General features: G+C 42.8%; 1 protein-coding gene across 5 annotated transcripts in view; it reads right to left on the bottom strand.

Moving 5' to 3' along the window:
* The window catches only part of Sap130 (Sin3A associated protein 130), a 74732-nt gene that overhangs the window by 6249 nt on the left and 46962 nt on the right, over positions 1 to 21521 (bottom strand). For 4 of the 5 annotated variants that reach the window (XM_036205120.1, XM_036205121.1, XM_036205118.1 and 1 more), the window contains exons 15-18: positions 19207 to 19311; positions 14300 to 14661; positions 4267 to 4515; positions 3873 to 3998 (exon numbers count right to left, since the gene is read on the bottom strand). In XM_036205120.1, the coding sequence (XP_036061013.1) occupies positions 3873 to 3998; positions 4267 to 4515; positions 14300 to 14661; positions 19207 to 19311 (842 nt within the window). The remainder of the gene's footprint in view (positions 1 to 3872; positions 3999 to 4266; positions 4516 to 14299; positions 14662 to 19206; positions 19312 to 21521) is intronic. The other variant, XM_036205119.1, reaches the window with a different exon arrangement.

Below are 21521 nucleotides of genomic sequence, written 5' to 3'. Positions count from 1 at the left end.
CTGCTTTTATGTAGTACTAGGAACTGAACCTAGGGATTCTTGCAGGCTAGGCAAGTATTCTACCAACTGAGCTACAGGTCTAGAACTTACTAGAAGCCTAGGCTCGCTTCCAATTCACAATCTTTCTCAGCTTCCTGAGCACTGGATTAGGCATATGCCACCATGCGTTGTCTTTCCACCTGCAGTGGTATGTACCTATAACCCCAATACTAGAAAGGCTGAGGCAGAAAGTCACAAGTTCAAGGCTAGTCTGGGATATACAGCAAGGTAGTGTTTCAAACAGTAAGGTTTTGTTATTAGCCAGGGCCTTGTACATACTATACAACTGACCATTAATCTGCACCTACCACACTTGGTGCTGAGGCATTTCTCAGCAGGTGTCTGCACTGGCAAGCTACCTTCCTCCTTTCTGGATCATACCATGAAGGTCTCTACGCTTTCAATGGCTACACAATTTGTACCATTCCATTCTTGCTTTGTGTCTTCCCTTTATTCTTTCCAGTTTTGCTAAGAACTTCTCCAAAGAACGATTTTGTGTGTGTGTGCGTGTCATTGGTTTTAGGTTTTATTCACAACCATAGACTTAACTCTGTAATCCAGCTAGACTTGGAGGGAATGAAGAAACTCTGGAACCCAAAGAACTGCAGTTGAGAGCAGAGATTACAAGGTATTGTGAGCAAATGGGATGGAGTGTTATCCGGAGCCACAGGAGGAATGGCCTGGTGGGTATGGTACACTCAAGTTGAAAGCATTAGAACTGACCAGATGGCAATGTGATCTTGATGGTTTCACTGCTCTTGGACCCAACTGCTCCAGGGCTTCCATAATGTTCATGCCTTCTTTGATTTTTCCCAAAGACGGGTTTTGCCACCTAGCCATCCCGTTTTGGTGTGCTGATGAAAAACTCGGAACCATCTGGGCACAGTGCAGTATTTGCCATGGACAATGTGCCAGGCCCTGTGTTCTCAGGATTAAGTCCTCATCCTCTGATCCTCCCCGGGTACATCAATCCTGCAAAACTTCTCTAGTGCTCAGAGTGTTCCACTGTCTTTGGCCCCAAGCTTTGGCCATGTCAAGGAACAAGAAGAACAGCAAGCGGACACAGGGGACAGGGTCTGCAAAGCCTTGTTTCAGGAATTTTTCTTTAGTTTTCAACTTTACTGTCTTCTGCTCTTATCTTTACTATTTTTCCTTTGTACTTCATTTGAATTTATTTTCTTTTATTTTTAAAGTCAAATTATGAGATAGAATCTAGGTTATTTTGTCTATTCTTTAATTTTTTTTTTTTTTTTAAAGCCAGGTGTGGTAGTATACAACTTCAATCACAACAAAAGCAGGTGGGTCTCTGTGAGTTCAAGGTCAGCTTGGATTACATACTGAATTCTAGGCCATCCAGAGATCTTGTCTAAACAAACAAAAAACCAACACAAAGCTTCCCATTTAGTGCTGTGTTTGCAGAGTGCTGGCAACCAGACACTAGGCCTTGTGTAGGCCAGGCAGTACTCCACCAGATGAGTTGTATCTTCAGTCCTTAGACTTCCATCCATGTCATGTGCTTATTTCCTGTGTTCTTCCCAACCCCCACCCACTCCCCTTCCCTCTGGGTGCACAGCTCTGGTACTCCGTATTCATCTGTTTACATGGGAATTGGGTCTCCAAGCTCTGGCCAAGGAGTTCAAAAAGTAGCAGGAAAGAGATGTGGTGACTGCATGTTTATACCCAAACACAGACGCTTGGGAGCTTGAGTCATCTGCCAAGGTACTTTCCATGGGGCAGCTTTTAAAAAGCAAGGCTCAACCAGCAGTTAAGTCTCTACTTAGTAAGGGTTAAACTGTTCCCAGGCTCATCTCTAAACATTTACACCACCCAATTCTTGAGGTGTGAGCAGATGCCCTTTTCCACTGAGGATCAACATGCTTCTCTGATGATTTCACAGTACAACTGGCCCTCTGAATGTGGGCTCCACATTCGCATATCAACATTTAAAAAAGAAAAACCCCGTGACTGTATTAAGCATGTACAGATTTGTTTTTTCTTGTCATTAGTCCCTAAATACCATAGTTTATCAACTATTTATACATTTTTCTTATGGTTTCAATGTGAACTATTCCCTATAGACTCACATTTGTTTGTTTTTGAGACAGGGTCTCGTGTATCCCAGGCTAGCCTCCACCACACAAATCCATTTGTCTCAGCCTCTTTCTGTACTGGGATTACAGGCATGAGTGAGTCACGTAGCACACTAGGCTTTCTGCAGTGTTGGAGACTGAATGCATGCTACATTCCAGGGTCCAGTGCATGTTGCACAAGCACCCAACCAGTCCTTGATCCCCAGCTAGTGTGGCACTGCTCTGGGAGGTTGTGGAACCTTACAAATGTATCCAGATGATGGATGGCATGTGGGCTACATTAGCTATGAATATGACCTGATACAAAACCACAAACTTAATTCAACACTAGACTTGGCTTTTTTTTTTTTTTGAGACACCCCTGATCTTTGACATAAGTTAGTAACTTACTCAAATAAAACTCACTGTGAGGCCAAGAAAACTATTATAAAAGTTTCCAAGTTGAGTTTATGAAAACAAAGAACAATGCGGCCAATTTTTGGTAATGCACAATTTTCCATATTATATTAGAGATGAAATGAAATTTAAAGGACCATCCAGTAGCAATATTTCAAAGTTATCAACCATTTTCATTAAATGTGGGCTTATTAAAATTTCATACTGGAGTGATGGTTCAGTGGCTGGAAGGACTGGCTGCTCTCCCAGAAGACAAAGGTCCAATTCCCACATGGCAGCTCACAACTGCCTGAACTCAGTTCCAGGGGATCAGACACACACACACACACACACACACACACACACACACACACACACACACACACACACACGAAAAACAAACCACAAGCAATGCACATAAAATAATTAAGTCATTAAAAAAATCATATTAAGGGAGGCAGAGGCAGGCAGATCTCTGAGAGTTCGAGGGCAGCCTGGTCTACAAAGCAAGTTCCAGGGCAGCCAGAGCTACACAAGAGAAACCCTGTCTCGAGAAATCAAATCAAAAACAACACCCCTCCCCCCCAATCATATTAAAGTTCAACAACAAAACAAAATACCAAGGGTTTACCATGGAGCAGTTTTTTTTTTTAAAGACAGGGTTTCTCTGTGTAGCTTTGCACCTTTCCTGGAACTTACTTGGTAAACCAGGCTGGCCTTGAACTCACAGAGATCCTCCTGGCTCTGCCTCCCGAGTGCTGGGATTAAAGGTGTGCACCACCACCGCCAGGCTAATTTTTATTTTCTTTATTGACCACATTTGTTCCTGGTTGATTCCCTGGAACTGGAGTCATCTAACTAGTTGTGAGCCACTGTGCAGGTGCTAAGAACTGAACTGGGGTCTTCTACAAAAGCAACCAGTGCTCTAACCACTGAGTCATCTCTCCAGTCTCTCCCTAGGTCATGAAGTGTTTCACATACGTGTGGAATGAAGATCTTTTGGAAAATACTACCTATAGTGTATGTAATCATTTTAGAATCCTAGAAACTATTAATGCACTTCTGACTATGTTAAACTGCGATACAATTACAGGCTCTCCTATGAGTACTTGTGGAACCAAGGAGGTTAATGTATCAGTACTTGGGGATGTGTTATCACACACAATTTATTATAACTAAGGCTTCTCCTTATTTATTTCACTGGGATCCCACAGCTTTCTGGGAGCAAAGAGTAATTTCCACTGTTATACTCAACTGGGTATTGCATATTTTGGTTGGAAATCAGAACCAAATTTTATTGTGACTACAATATAGCTTATATGTTATGCCATTTCATGATTAATACTAGACGTTTCTGAGGAAACTAACCTTTGACCCGGACGTCACTGTACCTCTGAAAGTGGTGGTAAGCAGCTTTCCAGGGGTTCCGATAGTGACGAAGCAAAGTGATGGGAGGTCTTGGTCGCACTGGGACATATCTCACACCTTCTTCATCTAGTCAGATGAGAAACAAGAGGACATTAAATGGCATATTACATAAATGATTTTTTTTCTTTTTTTTGTTTTGTGTTTTTTTGTGGAGCTGAGGACCAAACCCAAGGCCTTGTGCTTGCTAGGCAAGTGCTCTACCACTGAGCTAAATCCCCACCCCCATAAATGATTTTAATCATCCTCCAAGTTCAATTCCAGGAGGTAAGGATGCAAGTGAGACTGATGCTCTGGTAAGCAGGAGGCAGGAGGCAATCAGCCCAAGTGGTCTTACCAATATACTCTTTGGGAGGAGACTTTCGTTTCTCAGCCTTCACCAGAAGACTTTTGGCAGTGGACTTCTCATCATCAGTGCTGTTTGTCTCCATCATATCCCCTTCTTCTGTTGAGATCACATGCTGCTGCTTCCGAGGCTTTTTCCTTGGGGAGGCACCAGGTGGTAGGTCACTTGTTGGCATGGACAGGTTGCTTGCCAGCAGAGCAAGAGATGGAGACACAGTGTTGGTCGCCAGAGGAGGGACTGCTGTCAGGGGTGGAGCACACATGTCAATCAGCACCAAACACTGGAATGCTTCACTCAGTTTCCAGAATAACAATTATGAAGAGAGCTGGCTGGCTAACAAGTACCGAGGTTTCTTATGGGCCTGACGGTATGTAAAATACTCTTGAGGCAGGAGCTGTGAACTGCTTCCTACACCCCACCAGACACTGTATGCAGATAAAATGGAGTAAGAAAGTTAACATTAGTCTCAACTAGTGTGGATCATACAGCTATGGCTTACCAACCACACATATTCACCTGAATTTTCAATTTTATTCTGTCAGCCATGAACATGTTTCTTGTAGCCAACCTGTTACTCATTTCTTTTTTTTTTTTTTTAATTGTTTTTTCGAGACAGGGTTTCTCTGTGTAGCTTTGTGCCTTTCCTGGAACTCACTCACTTGGTAGCCCAGGCCGGCCTCGAACTCACAGAGAACCGCCTGGCTCTGCCTCCCGAGTGCTGGGATTAAAGGCGTGCGCCACCACCGCCCGGCTTCAAGACTGGTTATTATACCACACAGATTACTGCAGACATGGCCCCACAATCCTGTGAAGAAAATATACTCACTTGGGGGCTCCATTGCCGGCATCACAACCATAACAGTCCTTGTTTTGACCAAGTTATATAAGCTTTGACCAAGTTACATTAGAACCGCCTGCTTCTGTCTCCTGAGTGCTGGGATTGATTAAAGGCCTGCACCACCACTGCCCAGTTTAAGATCCCAACTTTTTGTTTCCCTATGACCATATATTTTCTCTTATTCTTCTAACAAAGGCTGACTGCTTCAGTCATTTCTGATGCACTGTTGGATGGAGAGGCCCTCTCTGCCCAGACCAAAAGACCTTAAGAAGTGATTTCCTAGAATAAAAACCCTTAGCTTTTCTACAGCCTCAAGTAGATCGTCAGAACAAAGTCATTTATACCTGCAAACTATTAAAAGACAAATTTCATTTTTCATTTCTTTCTTTTTTTTGGCTTTTCAAGACAAGGCTTCTCTGTGTAGCCCTGGCTGTCCTGGAACTCGTTTCACAGACCAGGCTGGCCTCGAACTCAGAGATCCACCTGCCTCTGCCTCCCCAGTGCTGGGATTACAGGCGTGCACCACCACCGCCCAGCATGTGTCTCTCTGTGTGTGTCTCTCTCTCTCTCTCTCTCTCTCTCTCTCTCTCTCTCTCTCTCTCTCTCTCTCTCTATGTGGAGCTGAGGATCGGACCCAGGGCCTTGTGCTTGCTAGGCAAGCGCTCTACCACTGAGCTAAATCCCCAACCCCGTATTTTTCTTTTTTTAAAGATTAGCTGGCACTACAGACAGTGAGCCACCAGACTAGATCTTTCTTTCTCTCTGAAGAATTTCTTCTATCTATACATCTAACAGCACTTGTAATCTTACTATATTTTGGCTTGCTTCACTGGTTTCCTTAGGCAATGCTGCTAGGGTACATAGTCAATGAAATACAACTTTACATTGTTTTCCTTTTAATTTACTTCACCACTGGATTCCTTCTTAAAACTGTTCTTTGGTGTTTTCCCCCAATCCATTCATTCATTCTCTCTCTCTTCATATATCATATATATATAATATATACAAATAAAACTGTATATATACAAGACAACTATATATAACTACACATGCATATATATGTTTATATATAAAATTAAAAAACAAACACCAGGGTCTTAAGCTGGGCAGTGATGGTACCTGCCTTTAATCTCAGCACTTGGGAGGCAGAGGCAGGCAGATCCCTGAGTTGGAGGCCAGTCTGGTCTATAAATCTGGTTCTAGGACAGCCAAGGCTACACAAACCCTATCTCAAAAAAAACAAACCAAACCAAATAAAAAACAAAACAAAACAAAAACAAAAGGCAACCAAAAAGCAAACAAGGTCTTACACCATGTAGCACTGGCTGGCTAGTTAAGTTACTATATAGACCAGGCTAGCTCAAATTCAGAGGCCTTTGCCTCCTGAGTGCTGGGATTAAGGGTGTCTCCACAGTCTTAAGCTTTAGTGATTTGGATAATTATTAACATCATTGTTCTCAAGACTCATGATTAAAGAGCTTTGTTCTATCTTATCCCAGGTTAATGTTAGGATCAGCCACAGCAATCTGCCATACTGTTGATGTGGTTAGATGTTCACATTAGTACTGAAAGACCCTCCATTCTCCAAGCTGAAGACCTTCTCATCTATCTCTTAGATCAGACAGGTTGATAGTGTCCTCTGGATAGGTTTGGTCTCTGTCCCTCCTTGTTCATCAGCAAAGAAGTTATAGAGAATGGCCTTTTGCAGAGAGTGGTGTCACGCCAGAGTTCAAAAGTAGCCTCATTTACACAGTGAGTTCCAGGACAGCCAGAGCTACATGTAAGATCTTCTCTTTAAAAAACAAAAACCAAATGAAACCAAACCAAACCTAGTTTAACTTTCCAGATCAAGGGTTTTTACCTATTAGCTGTATCCCATTTAAGGCACACCAGGAACTAACTACCCTATGATCACTCAGGTTCCTTAGCAGCCTACTGACATAACTTTGGCTCCAAAGTCATACATATAAAGTTATGGTAAAGTCACTCAAGCATAACACTCTCTTCAGAATCCCACACCCGAATCATGGTGCATACAACATTTTTTTCCTCTATTAATCTGATATTTAAGACTATGTTGAAATCTTTTAATAAACTCCAATACTGTTTCATAAAAAAAATAAGTTTTATTGTTACAAATCTGAAGGCAAAAAAAACTGCCTAAGGCCTACAGAAAATGTTGTGTCAGCATCTCAGGAATCACCCAGCCCCACCCACAGCAGGCTCCAAAATATAAACACACTGAAAAGGCTTTGCTTCTAGAATGAAAGTTCGATTCACCCCCAGGCATCCAGGCATTTTGAGGCTCCCATAACCATAGCCCAAAATTGGTAGCCATTCTACTAAAGAATGTATTTTGTCTCCCAACCCTGCCCTGCCTCTCTGCTTCATGGCCAAGGAATTCAACCATTTCCTCTACTACATCTTCCTGCCGTAATTTACTGCCCCGTTATAAGCACAAAGAAATGAGTCCAAGTAACCTCAAATATCACTTCATCAAAAACACACAACTTAGGATGAAGGAATGGCAGACTGGAGTGCGCTTGCCTATCACATACATGCCTGGCCCTGAAGCTAATTTTTAGCCCCACAAACCCCCAACCTTCCTTCTTGACATCACTCCATTTTGTCTAGTTTTAGATAACTCCATCTCATGTTCCACCCAACTGTCCCCAAGGCCCTGCTAATAATAATAAGCACACCTCTCCGAGCAGCACACTTGTTCCTGAACCTGTAGCTTCCGGAGGTCCAGTTTTACAACAAGAAACACTTTTAATCAACTGAATAGACACTTTTGAAACTTCTGTTTCAAACCCTTGTCTGATCCTGGTGGGGTATAATCGTTGTTTCTGGCTTTATAAACCCTACCCTGCCTTTCCTAGAGTTGAGAGTCCATCCTGGCATTAGCCTGCTCTCTATCTACTCCAAGCAAATACAGCTCCTAATCTGACCTTCACTGAGTGGCATACTCTGTCTCGAGTAGGACCAATACTTGGAGGTTCCAGTGAAATTTCTACCCCTCAAGGGGCTCAGGCTTGCTCTGGGTCTCTCCAGATCGGTGGATTGTGGCAGGTGAGGTGCTTCCCGAGACATTCTGGGGCCCCATCCCTCTCACAGTGGGGTCACAGTCCTGGAAAGACTGCTGCTGTGTTTCCCAACACCAAATCTGACTGATTCCTTCTTGTCCTCCTAGGAGGGAGGTTCTAATCTTCTTGTCTGGCCACCACAGGAGCTGCAGTGTAGACAGGAGGGGATCAGTCCTTCCCTCCTTTACCCAAGCGGAGACCCCAGGTGTCCCACCAGCCTCACCAACTGAACTGAACCGGTGAGTTCAGGTCCCCACCTCAGAGTGGCCAAGGGTGTGCTGGAGAGTCTTTCACCGCGCTGCTTGGGCGGGACTGGTGACCGGAGCCGTGCTGGTTCTTCCTACTGAATTCCAGGCCTGCCGCCTCCTCTACTGACGCGGGTCATTCTCTCTGATCTTGGGATCACGTGCCCTGTGCCTGTGGTGTGCCTTCGCTTCTGTCCCACCAGCCTGAATACTCTGCCTTTGTTTACAAAGTAAATAAATAACCACACTTCAGACCTAAGCACGAGGGTCTCAGTTTCCTGCAAAGCCCGTCCTAGGTCAGGCAGGCCCTGGACTGTGTGAGAAGGAGAACAACCGAATAGTCCAGGAAGAAGGCACCGTGCAGTTGAGAACAACTGTGAGTAAACTCTTTCCAGTAGTGGCTACTATTGTTTATCTTATGGTATCAAGGTATTTAGAATTAAAATAACTAGCCGGGTGGTGGTGACACACACCTTTAATCCCAGCACTCGGGATGCAGAGCCAGACGGAGCTCTGTGAGTTCGAGGCCAGCCTGGGCTACAGAGTGAGTTCTAGGACAGGCTCCAAAGCTACACAGATAAACCCTGTCTCGAAAAAAGAAACAAGAACAAACAAAACAAAACAACTAATGAGATGCTCATACATGATAAGGATATAAGGGCCCCTCTGTCTGAAACCTCTTAATCAAGCTCATTGGCCCGTAACTTGGGTATCCAGGTACACCTCCCAGGTAGTTGTATGCAATTAGCTGTATGAGGTCTCAAGATTTTCTGTAGAAATTAGTGTACACAGGCTAGAAAAATTAAGAACCGGGATAAGGGGCTAGGGGTGTGTGTTCATCTATGCAGCTATGGGAAAGCTATCATACTTGGTAAGGTAACATAGCAATAAAACGCCTCCTAATGATATTTTGCAATATTCATAGATCAGTGTCTTGCTCAACCATCAAAGATACTTCCTCCTGAAGCAGATGGAACAAATGGAGACCCACAGCTACACAGTAGCCTGAGAGTGAGAGACCTTGAAACAGTCCTAAATGGGAAGTCTCCCTCAAGTCTCTCCAGTCAGGGCTCAGGGAACTCTGGGGAAGAGGAAGTGGAAAGAGTGTAAGAGCCAATGGGGATGGAGGACATCAAGGAATCAATGCCCTCTAGACACAACAGGACTGACACCCATATGAACTCACTACAAAGATTGCCACTGAGGCAGCATGCACATGTTGAGGCCAGATAGGGTCCCAGCACTGAGGCCAAATGGACACAACCCCCCCTTCCTAACCCAGAAGCTACTGCCACTGGCGAAGAACAATCTTTTCTCCAATGAGTCTCACTGGTATACAAACCATTCTTAGGGACAAGGCCCTATGCACAGCATAGATGGCCAGCACCAAACTAACTCAGTGGTAATACTGGAGGGTTTTTTAAAATTTTATTTAGGTAGGATGAATTATACAAATAAAAATAAAAACAAAACGCTTGCATTAACGCTTGCAGCCAAGTCACAGAAAGCCTGACTATACAGGACTATGGGGGTGAGACTAAAGACAACATACTCAATTGTTAAAATTTGTTAATGTCCCTACTCATATTAGGTAACTTAAAGATGTTTATCTAGTCACTTACATCTTTGCTAACTTTGTTAAGTTTTAACCACTTGGAGATGTTGAGTCATACCAGAACTGTGGTAAGAATTAATTGTACACTATTTTGGTCTATGCGTCTCCTTATAAAAACTAAGTTTGGGGTTGGGGATTTAGCTCAGTGGTAGAGCGCTTGCCTGGGTTCGGTCCTCAGCTCCAACCAAAAAAACCAAAAAAACAAAAAACTAAGTTTATTCTTCTCTTCTGTAATTATGTTCTTTGTGATAAAATGAGCTACTTGTTATTAAAAAAAAAATCTGTCAGTCAGGTAGTGGTGGTGCACGCCTTTAATCTCAGCATTTGGAAGGCAGAGGTAGGCAGATCTATATGAGTTCAAGGCCAGCCTGGTCTACAGAGTGAGTTCCAGGACAGCCAAGACTACACAGAGAAACCCTGTCATTAAAAACAAAAAACAATCTGTCAAACTGATTTCGATTTTGTCTATGTACACTAACTATATAAGGCTCAGGAGAGAGAGGTTCCCAAATTTTCAATGGATTGTATTTATATTTTAAAATTTAGTTTGGGGGCTGGAGAGATGGCCACTGGCAGTTCTTCCAGAGGACCTGGGTTTCATTCCCAGCACCCACATGGCAGCTCACAATTGTCTCTAACTCCAGCTCCAGGGAATCCAATACTCTTACACAGAGAGACATGCAGGCAAAACACCAATGCACATAAAATAAAATAAATAAATCATTTAAAAAATAAGTTTACTTTGGTACTAATAGTTTCAATTCAGTAACTGTAATTTTTAAGGCTCAAAATCTTCACAGGAATAAATTATCCTAGTTTATAAAATCCTAATCTTGTGAGATTTACTAGTTTATTGTAAATTGTTAAAAAAAAAAAAAAAGGTGATCAAGGCATCTTTTATATATATATATATATTCAAAGTTTAGCCTAAAGCAGGCAACTCAAAACAAGTTTAAAAGTAAACTTGTTTGTTTAATATAATATTCAAAATCAGGTACATTAAAAAATGGTAATTCAATGCTTGAGTAAAAGGGTTAAATTTACAATATACTTGCATGGCAGGGCATCCCTAGAATCAAGTGTACCACTGCCTTGGATGGGACACTGCTTCCAGCAGAACAAGCTGTATTAAAGCCCTACAGAGTGAAGAGGCGTGGAGAAACAGGACCTGCAAGAGTGTGCTTATGCGGTTCCTGGCCAGGAAGCGCTTCTTATCTCTAGGGAAGATGAAACTACTCCCGTGATGGATCCTCTTGCCCAGTGGAGGATCCTGATAGTCTGCACCCACATCCTTAATGTATCAAGCAGAAAAGAGGGAGGTAGTGATTACTCTGCACTAAGAATGTTGTGAACAGGGGAACCTTGTACATAAGCCTGCCACCTGACTGGTATGCAAGTTCAACTGGCCATACCTTTCACCCAAGCTTCCAATTCTCCTCTTAGCAAAACTAATCCCAGGACCAAGGAGTCAATCAATAACCAATTGTGTAAGGAGTTCCCAAGAGAGTTTTAATCTAAGACAGAGGCTCTGCCAACCACAGGGCCAGTCAGCAGTATAGCTATCATTTGAACACTAAATTCCAAGTTCCAAGTCATCCAGTTAGCCAGGGCAGCTAAGCTGGATATGGTGATATAGATGTGTAATTACAGCATCTGAGAACTGAAGGAGGGAGGGTCAGGCTGCAGAGCCAGTATGGGCTACAGAGTTCAAGATCCATCACTCACTGTATACTTGGCTGCAACTCATGTCTCTTTCCTAAATTCAAGCATATATCTGGCACACTTCTGTCACAGGCTTTTACACTTACTGCTTTCTATGTCTGGAGTGTCCTTTTGCCAGAAATCATCAGGAACAGCACTTAGCCCTTTCATGTGATTCAAGGATCACTTCCAGAATTAGGCTCTTTTTTTTTCTTTCCAGTTTTAATTTACATTTATTTATTTGTGTGTATACACAAGTGCCAGGGTGTAGGTGGAGATCAGAGGGTCTGGGGGAAGTGAATTCAGGTCATCAGGACAGACAGAAAGCAGCTGTCCCAGCTGAGCCACCTCACCAGCTCTACAGTGAGCCTCTTAACCCCTTCAAAGCTTCCCTGTCACACTTTCACTGTGACGAGAGAACACCCAGGGGAAAAAAGGAAGCGTACTTTAGTGTTGTTGTGACTATTATTACTGGCAGTGTGCTAAGAACCTAGGCCTTGTGCACTCTAGGCAAAATGCTCCACCTTTAAGCCATGCTTTCACCCCACAAATCTTATGCTGACTCATAATTTAGCTTATAGCTGACTCTACTGCTTCTAGGCTAGAGCCCAGAAGTATGGTGATATAGACTTGCTCACCTCCTAGAAGCCAGGAAGAGAGGGGTGACTAAGAGGTTAAGATCTGCCTAGATATAAATGGCACTATCCCACACCAGCTGGCGGGCCAGGACAGGAAAGGGGGAAGAGGGGAAGGAACACACTCATTAGGGCAGCATTTTGTTTCCTGCTGCCAGGGCATAAGCTGCGCCACACCTCCCTACTATTATGGATGAACCCACTGAAGCCACCTGTCCAAGTACATCCACGGAATAATGATAAAAGAAGCTAAAGTCAAGAAATAGCAGGTGTTTTTATTTTTTGAGATGAGTAGCTCAGGGTATCCTGGAACACTGTTACTCTAGGCTAGCCCTGAACTCATGACCATCCTCCTGCTTTAGCCTGCAAGTCCTGAGATTCTAGGTGTTAAGTTACCTGGATAAACAGCAAGTTTGAAAAGCTATTACAGACGGCACAACCATAGGCTTTACTCAATATGGCATGGCAAACAGAGGCCTTTTTTTCACACACAGGCAGTAACAGAGTGAGCACAAAGTGACTTCCACACCAGATTTTCTATTTAATAAACATCACACAGTGATTAAGTTACTTTTAGTCAGAAAACACACGATCCCATACTAAATTATTTAAAACACACACACACACACACACACACCTAAAAAACAACCACCACCACCACCACCCTTTAAAGACTGAAGTTTTAGGGCTGGGAATTGACTCAGAGGTTAAGCACTTCAGAGGACCTGGGATTCAATTCCCAATACCCACATGGCAACTCACAACATTTCCAGAGGATCTGATGCCCTCTCTTGGCCTCTGAGGGCACCAGGTAAGCACATGGTGTGCAAACATACATGCATGCAAAACATCCATCCACACAAAATAAACATGGAGGAAATGAAAAAGTGACCGGACAGACTCTCACAGACTGGAAACTGAGTTGAGAGGAAGAGGAAAAGGCGTAACAATTTTAAGATTTTACTAATCATGTTTTTTATGAAGAGAGTATTTTTAAAACTACAAATTGGTGGCGGTGGCAGGACACGCCTTTAATCCCAGCACTTGGGAGACAGAGCCAGTCGGATCTCTATGAGTTCAAGGCCAGCCTGGTCTACAGAGCGAGCTCCAGGACAGGCACCAAAACTACACAGAGAAACTCTGTCTCGGAAAACCAAACTAAACAAACATAATAAAACAACCAAACCTGATACGGAGTATATTATAAATTAACAGTACTCATCTAGGATCACTTTAAAATCATTTAAAATAATATTTTCTGAATCAGCACAGGAAGTTATATTAAAAGATATGCACGGGGAGTTTTCTTTTATGATTATAGCTCAGGAATAAAATTGCAAAAGAGCAGCCAGGCAGTGGTGGTGTGCACCTTCAATCCCAGCACTCAGGAGGCATAAGTAGAAGGACCTCTGTGAGTTCAAGGCCAGCCTGATCTACAGAGAGAGATCCAGGACAGCCAGGACTGTTACACAGGGAAACCCTATCTCGGAAAACCAAAAAATTTTTTACAAAAAACAAAACAAAACAAACAAACAAAAAAAACCAAACAAAAAACCCCCAGCAAAATGCCCTATCTTCCAAGGGGTCTGTGATGAGTCAATAGGTAAAGTCAAGCCTGATGACCTGAGTTTGATCGCTGGGTCCACATGGTGGAGAGAACTGACTGTTGTTCTAACGTTCCAAGAGTGCCGTGGGACGTGTGTGCCCCACCCCCCCAAATGTAAAAACAAGTCATAGAAAAGTAGTTTCTCAACAGTTTTTCATTTCTTAGGAATGAAGGCAGACAGACTGGCAGCACACACTGGGATGTTCCCAAGTGGCCCTGGCCTGAGATGGGTTTCCTGGCTGATAGTTACAGGTGAGAACTGGGAGACAGACTAATAGTGACCTGTGGATGAACTTACTGGAAACAGGCCTCGTGATGTCCATTGGTTCTACTTCTTCTTTTACTTTGATCTCGGGAACAGGAGGTCCCAGAACGGTGGCGAGACTGCCCCCGACAGGGGCTGATGGTGTTGGTGCGGTAGCAACGGTAGTGACGGGTGGAGTGACTGGGACTGCTCCAGGAATGGTTGAAAGAGCAATGGCTGCCTGGGATGGAGGACTGGCTGCTGCAATCATGCTTGGAATGGCTGGTGGAGGCTGCTGGGCAGTTGGTGGGACTGCAATGGTAGGCTGCTCGGCATTCTGATTGGATATGGTCTCCAAGGACGACATTGTGACTGGAGTGGCTATAGACACGTGCACTTCGGACTTAGGTTTGGCACTGAAACACAAAAAGAGAACGTTACGTAGCAATTGAGACAAAACTGTCTTACCTTGAAGCATCGTGAAAGAGGAATGTTTAATTCTTTTTATAGAACGCACACAACTTTAATTGTAGATGCTCACCTTTAAGTTAATTTAGAAAGAAAATAGCTCTTTACCTATAGCATCAGGGATTGCATTTAGGGCCTTAAGTATGCTAAGTATATATTCTAGCACTGAGCTCTCCTCCAGCTCAGAAGTCAGTGTTTTTTTGTTTTTACTGGATGGGGTTTCTCTGCGTAGCTTTGGGTGGCAAGTTTCATATGCAGTAATTCAATTCAATTAGAAAACAGTGGACATTCAAAAAGAAATCACTTGGCGTCACATCACCGAACAAGGACTCTATTCCCAAGTTTTGGAATTAAAGGTATGTGCTATCAAAAAAGGAGCTTTTTCCTTTTAAACCATAATGATATTCACATTTCTTGCATACCAGATATTTACAAAGATTTATTTAGGTACATGTGTCTGTCTATATGTTTGTGCACATGTGTACAAGCACTTGCAGAAGGGGCACTGGATCCCTTGGAGCTGGCGTTCAGGCAGTGTCAGTCACCTAACCTGGGTTCTGGGAATGAAACTTGGGTTGTTCACAAGGGCAGCAAGTGCTTTTGACCACCAGGCTATCTCTCAAGCCCTCATATGAATTTCCTTATATGCCTATTTTTCATAGAGTGGGAATTTTGCAAGTGGCAAAGTTCCAAAAGAGAAAAGACAGAGTGCTCGAGGCCCTAGGATCAATTATTAGTTGCAGATAAACCCCAAAGTGTATGTCCTGCTGGCCACTGTTGCACTGATGTGTAATCAAAGCACACGTGAGGCCGAGGCAGGAAACTCGGAGTTCAGGTTGGCCTGGGCTACACAGCGAGACCCTATTTTAAAATGAGAGGGAAAAAAACGGAGGAGGGGGGATGCGCAGATACAGAGCACTGGCTGTTCAAGCTTGAGAATCCGACTTCAGATCCCCAGAATCTGTATAAAGCTGGATGCAGTTAACATCCACCCGTCACCTCAGCGCCCCGACAATGGGATGAGAAGTAGGGACAGCAGAGTTCCTGGAACCTCACAGTCACCTAACCCAGGCACGTGGGGGACAAGGAAGAAGCGCTGCTTCGAATGCTGTGGAAGGCAAAGACAGAGAGACACTTGCCTGTGCCTGCCCTCACACACATAAACAAGTGTGTGTGTGTGTGTGTGTGTGTGTGTGTGTGTCCTAATCTTCAATTTTATAACAATATTGCAATTTGTGGTCAGTTTGTTTGTTTATTTATTTGTTTATTTATTTATGGAGCTGAGGATCGAACTCAGGGCCTTGCGTTTGCTAGGCAAGTGCTTTACCACTGAGCTAAATCCCCAACCCCCAGTTTATTTTTTTAAATTTTATTTTAAGTGTATGAGTGTTCTGTCTGTGTACCACTTGTGTGCTTGGTGCCCTTGGTGGCCAGAAGAGGTTGCAGGATCCCCTGGAACTGGAGGTTTATATGGTGGTGAACCACTATATGTAGGTTCTAGGATGTTTGAGGCTATAGGTTCAGTCCCTAATCCAGCCACAAAATAAAGGGAAAAATAACAACAACAACAAAACAACCATACAAAAACAAAAACAAAAAAAACTCACAAAAACCCCAACAACAAAAAACTAATATCCATATTACTGTGAAAAAAATAATGTATTTTAGACAATTAAAAATGTGTTTAAAAATGGAAAAAGGGTGTGGAGAGATGTCTTAGTATTTAACGAGTGCTTGCTGTTCTTAAAGAGGATCTGGGTTCTGTTCCCAACACCCACAGATAGCACACAGCTGTCTATAATTCCAGTTCTAGGGGATGTGACCCCCTCTTCTGGCCTCCAAATGTTCCAGGCATATCTATGGTGTATAAGCATACACGAAGACAAACACACATAAACATAAATCATAACAAAATGAATATTTCTTGTAAAATTGTAATATCTGGTTTGGTATATAGTTCACAGCAGAGCAACTGTCTATCATTCAAAAGGCCCTGGGTTCAGTTTCTAACACAGGAAAAAACAAACAAAAAAACCCACCACCAAAAAGACTTTTTTTTGTTTAGTTTTGAGACAAAGTCTTACTTAGCACTGTTAACTCTGGCTGGCTTAGAACTTGCCATATAGACCAGGCTGGCCTCAAACTCACAAGAAATCCACTGATTCCTACCTCAGTGTTCTGATTAAAGACGCGTGGCTCCATGCTCACTTTAAGACCTTCTTTACTTTCAAGGTACTCTTAAGTCACTGAAATAGTGTGAGTCTGTTATCCCTTCTTTGGTGGGCCCACTTCCACCCTTGCTCTCTTACAATTAAAAAGACAGTGCCGGAATACCAGGTTTACTCATTTATTGTGCTCTGTGTACAGTGCTGGGGTTAAACCTAGGATCTCACACATGCCAGTCTAGTGTCAGCCACTTAACTATACTCCCCGAGTTAGTGCAATCCTTGAAAAAGATTGAGCTCAGGTATTCACGCTTGTGTGACAAGCATTACAATGACTGACACAGCTCCCAAACATTTATAGACGTCTGTGTCAAATATCATTTTAGAATCTGGAGACATAGTCTACTAACAAAAAACAGGTATGTTTACATTCTCTTAGCCTTATTTCTTTGGCATGTGAGAGACATGAGGCACCTTCCTCCTTCCCCCTCCCCCCAAATCGCCAGTGTTAAAATGTAGACAAAAGCGGCAGGATGAACAGGTAGTGATTTACAGGAGTATTAATTCTAGAACAGAGATTTTTAAATAACTAAAACCACATATTTCAGGAAGAAGAGAAAGTAAGGACCAAGACCGGTGGAGGGATGCTAACAGTTGTCTAAAATGTCTACCATGCACGGTAAAACTGTACAAAGTGATTTTCAGGATCCGAAAAGAGTGTGTAGGGTCAGGTAGTGACACACACCTTTAATCCCAGCACTCAGGATGGGGAACAGGAGGATTTTGACTTTATATTTAAATATGTGCACACATATGCACACACACACGTACATTACCTCCAACTTTTCATTTTTAAATTTTAATTAATTTAGTTTTATTTTAATTAATTTTATTTTTTAAAAGATACATCTATTTTCCATTTGCATGTCAGAAGGTGTCAGTTTCCCTGGAACTGGAGTTATAGGTGTTTGTAAGCTGCTGATGTGGGCGCTGGGAAGCAAACTCAGATTAATAGAACAGTAGCAAGGACTCCTGAGTCAACACTCCAGAACCTATATATTTTTAAAAATTTCACTGATTATTACAGGGGCACACACGAGTGTCATGGTGCCCATGTGGAAGCAAAGGAAAACTTGCAGGAATCAATTCTCTCTCTACTACGTGGATCATCAGGCTTGACAGGTCATCTTTATGCACAGAGCCTCCTCACTGACCCTACCTTTTTATCTTTAAAGTTTTATTAACAGATGGACAAGAACCGCCATGTGGGTGCTGGGAACTGAACTTGGACCCTCTGCAAGAGCAGCAAGTGCTTTTAACTGCTGAGACAACCAGCCACACCATTCCCCGTTTGCTGGTGTTGTTTTTTGAGGCAGGGTCTCACTGTGTAGTCTTGGCTGGCCTGGTCTGGAACTTGCATCTAGACCAACTTGTTTCGAACTCACAGAGATCCATCTGCCTCTCCCTCTTAAATTCTGGGGTTAAAGGGGTGCACCACAAAGCTCAGCTATACTTTGTAATTTTAATTATTCAGGAAGTTAGAGGTAGGTGTTAGCCACCTTATGTGGGTCATGAGAGCCAAACTTGGGTCCTTTGCAAGAGCAGTATGAATTCTGAGCAATCTCTCTAGCCCTACCTTTTCTTTCCCCTTGGTTTTTGAGACAGGATTTCTCTGTGCAGCTTTGTGCTTTTCTTGGATCACTCTGTAGCCCAGGCTGACCTTGAACTCACAGAGATCCGCCTGGCTCTGCCTCCCAAGTGCTGGGATTAAAGGCATGCGCCACCACCGCCCGGCAACCCTTTGTTTTTTGGAGACAAGATTTTTCACTGAACCCGAAGCTCACTCGTGGCTAGCCTGGCTGGCTGGGAAGCTCTGGGGATCCAGCTGCCTCTGTTACTTAGCGCCCAGTGCCTGGCTTTTACATGGCTGCTGATGATCAGAACTCAGGTGTTCATATTGGTGAAGCAGGCAGTTTACTGACAGCCATCTCTCCCATCCCATGATGCCATAAAAAAGTAACAAGTGGGTGCTCACTATGAGGCAGGCTCTGTGTTCTGTGCTTTGAACATATGATTTAAATACACTAGAATGCTATAAGGTAGTTGCTAGCTATTAGGAGTGTGTTCACTCTATAAATATTACAAATGGTAAATTGGCGACGTTGAGAAGGTGCTCAGGTCATGAAGGTGGAAAAGCCATCATATGGAAAGAGGTGCCGCCAACCTCTCCCACCCCCCAAAAAATCATGTGAAGTTGGTCATATTAAACTGCTACACGATGATACGTATGGAACTTAAAGTAAGAATGATGATAATATATGAACTCACCCTGCAGGCCTAGGTGACCCAGACGCACTCCGCATAGAGCTCTCTACTCGAGGACTAGCCACTTCAGGAGGCTGAGGAGGGAGGAGAGTTTTCCGAACTGCCATTCTGAAAGAAATGAGATAAACCCAGAAAATAGCAGTGCAAGATACATTTGCCAGGCACATCTGCTGAAAAGAAACAATTACAATGCCAAGGCGTTGGTCATTTCTTTGTTTAGATTTGAGACAAGGTCTCCTTATGTAAGCCCGGCTGGTCTAGGAATCACTGTGTAGACCTGGTGACCCCAAATGTGCTTTGATACCCCTGCTGTCTTTCTGAATGACGGGATTACATGTATATATCAGCATATCCATCAAGTACTGTTTTTTTCTCTTCTCTTGATACTGTCTTGTTATGTCTTAACCTTCTGGGGAGTGGGGTCACAAATGTGTGTTACTGCACCAGCTTTAAATGGCTTTTAACAAAATGCAGCAAGGTCGTTCCCCATCCCTATTCACTTCCTGCTATAAACTCTCAGGGGTAACCACATCATGACTATGAGCTGCTTCTAGCATATGACACCTTCTATCTCTTGTTATTATTAAAACCCATTTTAACCTGTTCACAATCATTATTATATAATTATACACTGAGAGAGATAAGAGCAAACGCTTGGAAATCTAGTGAAAAGAACGACCACAGAAAAAAACCAAAGAGCAACTGTGTTTGTTGTATGACAGAGGTCACATAAGGTTCTGGTTGAGAATGTATCCTTGGCTTTAGTGGAATGGATGCCAGAAGTGACTTCAGTATATTTAGTTTTAAAACAGTGGTTGGACCAAGTACCAGCTGAGAACGGGCTTGAGAAAGAACGGCTAGAATTAGTCTATCACACCAGTGCCCTTCACTGAGCCACTAACATCTCAAAGGGTAACCACCAGCCATCTTGTCTCCTGATAAGAGACTAATTATCTCCTTACGAAGCACTCATCCCGGAAGAGGCAATAAATACATACAAAAACTGAATCTAATCAAACTTTTATTTACTATTATGGTTTAAAAAAATTACACTATGTGTACATACATGTATGTTCCATGTGTATGTGTAACGTCATAGGACGTGCCTTTAACTGATGAGTCATCTCTCTGACCCTTATTAACCTTATAGATACACGTAACAACTTCCATGAAATGCACAGGCTAGAACAAATGAAATAGCACGATTAGGTGTGTTCAGCTGAACTAATGAAGACTATATATACATAAGGCTTAATCTTTGTACATGTAAATTTAACTTTACTTAAGAATAGTGTCTTTGTTATTTTTTTGTGCATGGTTGTTTTGCTTGCATGAATGTCTGAGTACAACACACAGGCCTGATGCCCTCAAGAGGGCATTGGATCCTCTGGAACTGGATTTACAGATGGCTGTGAGAACAGGTCAGTGCTAGGAACTGAACCTGGGTCCTTTGGAAGAGCAATCAGTGCTCTTAGCCACTGAGCCATCTCTCCAACTCAGGGCAAGCAGTTCTTCAAAAGTGCGATTAACTAAACATCTTGAGTAAGATCATTGTAAGTTCAGGGTCTTTTCTAAATCACTAGTACCTTAGAAAAGAAAGGAGAATGGGAATTGAGACAGACACAAAGATTAGGGCATTCAATACGGAGAGAGAGACTAGTCAAGAAATGCAAACAAGTGCCACCAGAAGCCAGGACAGAGGGACGACACACACACCAGAAGGAACCAACACTGTCAATGTCCTGCGGGGAGATTAGAACTGTTTGATAATACACATCACTTGTGTTAAGTCAACAAATTTATGGCCATTATAAAATAGTATGGGCTCTGAGAAAAATCCACAGTGAGGATCAAAAGACCAAATTCCTCTAATAAGCCAACTTCAAGAAATCTGGGTGCGGTAGAATATATCCATGACTCGAGCACTGGGGAGACTAAGGCAGGACAGTCATGAGTTCAAGGCCAGACCAGAGCTACAGAGACTCTCTAAAAAACAAAAAACCCCCAACCACTATACTATACAAAAAAAAAAAAAAAAAAAAAAAAAAATCCAAGAAAAGCTGAGAGTGATTTAAATAATACAAAATAAAACAGAATCTGTGATACACCCAAACCTGTAGAAATTTGAACAATGACTGGATAGTTGATGTCATTAAGTTGTCTCCCCCGATTTTTAAGTATGTATATTCTAAAAGACACATGTAAAATACACACAAATTAAATAACACGCTCAAAATTTGCTTCAAAGTAATATGGTAGAAGATACCTGGTAAGATAGCTTAATGGTATAGCCCTTGCCTAGCATACACAAGGCAATA

The sequence above is a fragment of the Onychomys torridus genome, chromosome 13 (genome assembly GCF_903995425.1).
Source record: "Onychomys torridus chromosome 13, mOncTor1.1, whole genome shotgun sequence".
NCBI lineage: Eukaryota > Metazoa > Chordata > Mammalia > Rodentia > Cricetidae > Onychomys > Onychomys torridus.
Note: the sequence above shows the minus strand (reverse complement) of the source record. Positions and strands in the feature narration are given on the sequence as shown.